Source organism: Malania oleifera, chromosome 1 (assembly GCF_029873635.1).
Source record: "Malania oleifera isolate guangnan ecotype guangnan chromosome 1, ASM2987363v1, whole genome shotgun sequence".
NCBI lineage: Eukaryota > Viridiplantae > Streptophyta > Magnoliopsida > Santalales > Ximeniaceae > Malania > Malania oleifera.
Window position 1 is genome coordinate 83,395,330 of NC_080417.1, and position 6,957 is coordinate 83,402,286.

The window sequence follows — 6,957 nt, forward strand, 5'->3', positions numbered from 1 at the left end:
TCTTTATTATATTTTTCATTATATATATATATATATATATATATATATATATATTCATGAATCAACAAGCAGTTTCACCCAATAAATTGTCTTTTTGACCATGTGCAGTGGATTTGTCGTTGCATTTTGGGTGACTCATAGCTATTTGGCTTGACGTCAATAAATGTCACGACCTCATCACATGCAACTTCCCGTCCTCTTTAATTTTTTTTTATAATAAAGTAACTCTAGTCGAAATTGTGTTCCAGCTAATCAATTTGTTTTTTTTTAAATAAATAACTTAGATATTCTTAAAAGTTTGTCGTTCATTTTGGGTGATTGACAGCTATTTGCTCTAACTTTACAGGTGTTCTCACCTTGTTACATGCAGCTTTACCACCACCCCTTTACTCTTCTATATAATCGTCAAGTTGAAGCAGTTTCTTTCACAAAACTATTGATTGCAACTCAACTTTGAACTTCATATTCTAGATTAGTGGATTCTCCTCTCTTTTCCAACCAAGAGATCCACAAGATCTTTAAATTTTCAATTTAACCATTTGAACTCATTTTAGTGATGAATCCAAGCTTGATTTGCTAATATGGTGTATTCTCCTTATCATTATGAAAACATGTGGCTTGCTCTTCAATCAAGTGCGCCTGCACTACAGGGTGATGCTTCGTCCTAGTAAATATTTTTAAAATAATAGCGCGTGCTCAATTTTAGTATGTAAATCAAGTCCTTGCCTAATCTTCATGGTGATTATTACTTCTAGGCTTGACATCCTTTATTGGTAGGTTTCATGTTGATTCTAAGCTGAGGAGAGACATCTACAGTATTTTCTTTAAATCTATACTTCCAATCTCATATGTGCAATATCTCTTCTTAAGTTTCTACATTACCATTGGTTATAACTATAAATATTTGTGGTGCAGCAATGCATGATGAGGTGTCCATGTCAAGAAAAGGGCGAAAGAATGAACAAAAAATGGAATTGGTGAGTGATCAAAGATTTTTTTTCTTTTTCCATAATGGAAGATATGACTTTTAGCATAATCAAATAGTGCATAAGTGTTCAAGTTGCATCTGCATTATTTTCATGTTTCATTTCTTTTTTGGTTCATAATAAATGGCTTTTTCTTCAATCATGGAATTTTGGAAAAAACGGCATCAAAAATTACACATAATAAAATATTAATCAAAATCGAAAGATTTTGATTTGATATTTGGCATCAAGTACACTTCAAAACTAGCATTGCTTCACAACACTTTATCCTCAAAATTGAAGGCTTTTTCTGCCACAATGTTCCTGCTAAAAAAGGTACCTAGCATATAATTTTTTAACAATTGGAACTAAATAAAGAAAATAGTTGTTTTTATCTCCTTGTATAATTATTTTCTTTGAGGTTATATTTAATATTACTAGCATGCTATGCATTGACTTTATTTTTCATACCAATATTAGTTTCCATGGATGTAACAAAAATGTCATTCGCTTTTAACTATTCACTAAGATGCAAGGATATGGGGATGCAAGTTTCTGCTAATGCTTCAGTTTATTTCATTACACTTCCTCCCAAGAAAAAAAAAAAAAAAAGGAATCTTTCAGTTTACTCTTTTTTTTTTCAAGTATGCATAGGATATGTGTGGATTTGATGATTTTTTATATGCGCTAATGGGATATTTATGAGTATTCATGAACTTTTCCTTTTACGTTGCAAAAAGAGTGGATAGTTTGAGTAGTGAGGTTGATAAGTTTTTCTCTGTGTCGTGCATTTGGGAGCAACTCCAGGGAGGAGTGACTTCTAGCAAATGGTTTCATCTATTAGAAACAATGGTGAGAGAAGGAACAAGCACCTGGAAATGGAAGGTGATACTGTATGAGCATTGTAATTAAGTTGATAAAAATTTTCCTATATATGCCTCTTTTCAAAAGTAAGGTTAGTTTCAAAAAATCACTATTATGACTCTTGAGGACATATTGAAATTTATTATGGCTATCTTAGGATAGGATGGATGTTACATTGCTGATACTAAAATTTCTAACTTGAAAGACATTATATTTTGTTTTTAACTTCCAAAATTTTGTGCTCTGCCATTTCTCTTTTGAAAAATTTAAATTTAACTAAACAGCTACACAAATATGAACGATCAAATGGTATGGATTTGAGAAAGTTAACTATCACTTTTTAAAGAATGCATTGCATTTATCTACTTAGTGTCATGAAGAATTCCAAATGTTTGATATATAACGTACTTAATGCAGTTCTTAAGCAATTTAAATTGTACCAAAATCATGACTGGGGTTATAAAGCAAGGATATCTGATGGGGTGGCCAAATATTTTCCTTCTAACGTACAATGAAATTGGAAAAAAAAAACAAATAAAATTAAAATCTTAATGCATTTGATCAGTTCTCTTGGTTACATTAGGTTTGATGATTTCTAGTTTTATTTCTTTTCAATCATTTAGTAAAACTAACTTGATATTGTTTTACCTTGGCCTTTTGGAAGTGATAAGTAGGGGCCTTTGATTTATGTATATTTGAGCAGAATGTTCTGAGGCCCAATCCATGAGGTGCCTAGCTTTGAAATCATTGGGTTTATGTGGACTAAACTAGCTTAAAGCTGAAAGAGTCTCACTCATAACCGACCTAATTAGTATATGGGTTGGAAAGAATACAAGCAACTCCGATTGTTAATGCAATCAAGGATTTTTACACTTTTAGTGGGAGTGTATGTGTGTAGCAGTTTTTTTTTTTTTTTTAAACAATTGTGTTAATAGTATTTTGTGTTGTTAACACCTTATAATACTTAGATACACTTAAATGCAAAAAAAAAAAAAAAGCATATAAAAAAATAAACATAACATAACATAACATAAAAACTCAAAGAAGAGATAGAGGGCGATGAGTTGTAAGACTGAACCAAATATAAATTTCTAAACTTTATAAATTAGCTATGGTAAGATTAGGATAAAGTGAGCTCATACTTACAATATTTTTTTTTATTTTTTTTTAAATCTCAATCAAAATTAGTGCACACTTTAGTTTCTCTCGGTTATTTTTATATTTTCAATTTTCACTATTCACTTAATTTCTTTTATAATAGCTATATGTTGTAAATAAATCCCCTTTGGTGCTTCTTATAGTAACAAGGCTCTTTTCCTTCATGCAGGATGATTTAGGTTTCAACCTTGATGCCCATAATATGGGATATAGTACAAAACACAAGTCGGATATGGCATCGCAATGCCCAGATGGGGGCAAAATCGACCACATGGTAAAAGAAACAACCCTTGTAACCCCCATTGGAGTGTGGCTGCCTCCTAATCCTTGGGTCTCAACGTCCTTCTTTCACTCAAATTCTCTGCATTATGCAAAACCAATGATGCAATTCATGAAGCCTAGAGTAGGTGTTTTCCTTAAACAGAGGATAGCATTTACAACAGTAAAAATTAACATTTTAGTTTATAAAAATTAAAAATAAATTTAAACACATAAAACATATAGAAAATTTATAATGTAAATTTTGAAAAATTATATATATATATATATATATATATATATAATGGAAATCATTTTAAAGAAATTGTGTAGACTCTTTTAATTTTCTTGAGTTCCAATCCCCATCCTTTATTGATGTTGTAGCTAGCACGGAATTGGAAACTTGAAATAGAGCTATGCAAACCTTTTCTATGTAGACTTAAGAAACTGAAAAGCCATACATACACACTCCAATGCTAATTTATAAAAACATAAAACAAAAAAAAAAAAAAAGTAAAGGAGAAAAAAATGAAAATAAAAAATATAAAAATTAAAATAAGAGATAAGGGTATGAAGTGGGGGCTCTGTATGGCTAGCAATCTTTGCAACTAGGGAAGTGCCAAGAGACTAATGAGCTTCTCTGCTCATACTAGTCAGATAGGTATTTCGAAGCTCCAATGCTTCCACTGCCTTCCTGCCACCACCCACCTATTAGCCCCCACCACCGCCCCTACCGCACCTTGCCCTTCTCTTTTTCTCCTTCCCTTATTTTTTTCTCGTGGCTATACTTAGCGATGCTTCATTCTTTTATTGTTTCATATCTGACATCCAAATTTTTTCAGGTGTTATTTGCCTACATAGCCATTGTCAATAGTTAGGAAGCTGGCACTTCGTCATCACTCGAATGAAACAGATGAATAGTTAGGAAACCTTGATTTTCTTCCTAACACCAAGGAGAGGCAGTACAACTATTCAATATTTGAATGCTTTAGCGACGAGATTCTAATGCATAACAACAAAGATGATGGAATTGAAGATTGGATGCAATAATCAGACAAACCTTTTTGAAACTAGGTATTATGAATGTTAGAATATTTTGTTGAGTATATATGGGAAGGGAAAAGTTTCATTTACAAGGGCTTGTTAAATCTTGTCGGGGGTTGTTGTATATCCTATATATACTCATTCAATTGGATTGATAAAAGTCATTACTCAATATGTATTCTTGTTTTTATTTGCACCACCATTTTATAAGTCTTATTAATTATCATAAAAATAAGGTGAAAAAAATAAAAAGTTGGGCCTTCAGCCTAGGGGGTTTATTATTTTACTCCCAAATAAGAGGTCCTGCAATTAACATAGGACAAAAGAATGTGGATTCGATAAATTAGCTTGACTTGTGAGCTTAACCTTTCAAAGATATGACACAAGATTTACTCCTAAGAAGAGGGTTTAAAAAATTTGCTGAAATGTTTTCTTTAGTTACTCATTATCCTATGTTCCCACTTCAATGGGTACTGACAAGTAGTTAATTTACCTCCATTTAAGTGTATGACATATATTAGTGTTTGTTTTTATTTCTATGTCCTTGTGATATTTAATTGAAATGTGCGCATTTGTGCTAAACATGTGTGTTTGCGAGAGAGAGAGAGAGAGAGAGAGAGAGAGAGAGAGAGAGAGAGAGAGAGAGAGAGAGAGAGAGAGAGAGAGAGAGAGAGACGGTTGTGTCAAAACCTTAAAAATAATATCTTTTGTCCACAAAATTGGAGATATACCTTTTGTGGAATGGGAAGGAGGTGCTTTTTATAGCATTGTATATCAAAGGAGCAATTAAGAGTAAAATCTACAATAAATAAGATCATAGACATTAAGATATTGATAAACATAATCATAGAGAGCACTATGGCTCTTGAGGACGTCATAAGTACTAAAGTTTACTCTCAAGCCTTGTTTGTAAAAGTAATATTTACCCTCATCATATACCCACTAATTTTGAGGCCAATGTTTTATGGGCCTTTTCTCTAGTTGGAGAAAATATTAAAAGTGATCGTGAGTATGTTGGCCTATGTTAGTATTGTGAAGTAGAGGTAACTTCTTTTCCCTTTGAATTTCTTTAGTTTTTCTAGTGGATTAGGTTATGCCACTTCATTTAATAGGGAGGGCAATAAGGCGACTTCCATATCACTTTAGAATAATGTTTGAAAAAAACTATAATTAAATGAGTAGTTAATGGAGGGGTTTCCAATTTTTTGACCAATATTTTCATCTATTAATTTTCAAGTGTGAGATTGTGTCTTGTTTTTGTAATATAAGGATGGAAGTTGTCTGTCCTAGTGGCTCACTCGTACCTCGGTGAATTTTCAAATCCCCTCAAGGCAAATGACAAAAATTTTGAATTTGGAATTGGGGGATGAGATATGGGTCAAAAATATGTCAATGAAGTTGCTAGTAACCTATGTTTTATGAGGTGAGATTAGAACAAGTAATTAATTACTATCAATTTTGTGATCCACTATCCACTCCTAGAGTCCAAAGTGGTATACTACCAATATATCAATTTATATATATATATATATATATATATATATAAATTGATATATTGGTAGTATACCACTTTGGACTCTAGGAGTAGATAGTGGATATACACATACATAGACATAAATATCTACATATCTATATATACATACATACATACATACATACATACATACATATATATATATATATATATCTGTATGTGTGTGTGTGTGTGTGCGCGCTAATATACATACATATACATGTACATATAAAAAATATATAAATACATATACTAACACACCTAAATACACACAAACTGATGGGTGGAGAGGAACACTCAGTCACTGGATGTGACTGAAACTCAGTGAGGATAAATATCAAACAAGTATATTTCAATCTGAAAAATAATACAGAGGAATTCAAACAACAAAATCTCTCGCTCACTCACTGGCTTTCAACTCTCAACACACCACACTTACAATGCACACACACTCACCTATTTATAGCAATTACAGAAACCAAATAATCAACAATGGTGGGAATTAAACTTCAACGATTGTGGCTGGTTTGATAAGGTTGGTGACCAAATCTTGCTTAACTTCAATGGAGGTGGGCTACCGGTTGATGAAGCTGCTGTAGTCAAATTTTTGCTGCCACCGTCCCACTGTTCTCAAGTTTAATCTTCAACATCCCCCCTTAAACTTGACTCTCCTAACTTTGTCATTTCGAGCATTGTCTTTAGTCTTGTAAAAATATCATGCCTAAGTGGTTTTGTGAAAATATTAGTCATCCGATCATACGTTCTGCAAGATATCAATTTCACTTCTTTCTTCCTATAACCCTTGGCGACATGTTTTGCTTTGTTTCTCTGGACTTCTCTTTGAGTGTTCTTCTTGGTCTTATAGACCCATTTTACACCAATAGTTTTATGGCTCTTCGGGAGATTTGTCAACTCCCAAGTCTTGTTCTTCTTGATGGATTGAATCTTCTCATTCATCATTTTTCTCCATTTGTTTTCTTCGTTAGCTTTCTCAAGGCTAATTGGGTCGCTAGTTAGCAACAGGCAGTTTAGAGCAACATATTCTTCCATTGGTTCTGTATTTTCATACAGATCGGCTAGATTTCGAGCTCCTCTTGGTCTCATGTCTGAGATTTCACGCTCTATTGGTGATGGAGTTTCATTCCTTTGTGGTGA

General features: G+C 32.6%; 1 protein-coding gene across 4 annotated transcripts; it reads left to right on the forward strand.

Moving 5' to 3' along the window:
* Positions 1–426: 426 nt before the first annotated feature.
* On the forward strand, positions 427–4,461 carry LOC131155635 (uncharacterized). Of its 4 annotated transcripts, XM_058108910.1 has the most exons (5): positions 427–651; positions 916–977; positions 1,773–1,850; positions 3,157–3,261; positions 4,088–4,461. In XM_058108910.1, the coding sequence occupies exons 1-5, from the start codon at positions 582–584 to the stop codon at positions 4,121–4,123; spliced, it is 351 nt and encodes a 116-aa protein (XP_057964893.1). In that variant the 5' UTR covers positions 427–581; the 3' UTR covers positions 4,124–4,461. The 4 variants fall into 4 exon arrangements, with proteins under 4 accessions (XP_057964893.1, XP_057964901.1, XP_057964876.1 ...); XM_058108918.1 differs by lacking the exon at positions 1,773–1,850; XM_058108893.1 differs by having other exon boundaries at positions 428–651; positions 3,157–4,461.
* The last annotated feature ends 2,496 nt before the right edge of the window (positions 4,462–6,957 follow it).

Bases quoted from the DNA above. Each gene is read 5' to 3' on its own strand.
- LOC131155635 (XM_058108893.1), top strand. From the start codon at position 582: ATGGTGTATTCTCCTTATCATTATGAAAACATGTGGCTTGCTCTTCAA. The intron at 652-915 runs GTGATGCTTCGT...TTTGTGGTGCAG, and splicing joins AAGTGCGCCTGCACTACAGG to CAATGCATGATGAGGTGTCC. The intron at 1,851-3,156 runs GTGATACTGTAT...TCCTTCATGCAG, and splicing joins CAAGCACCTGGAAATGGAAG to GATGATTTAGGTTTCAACCT.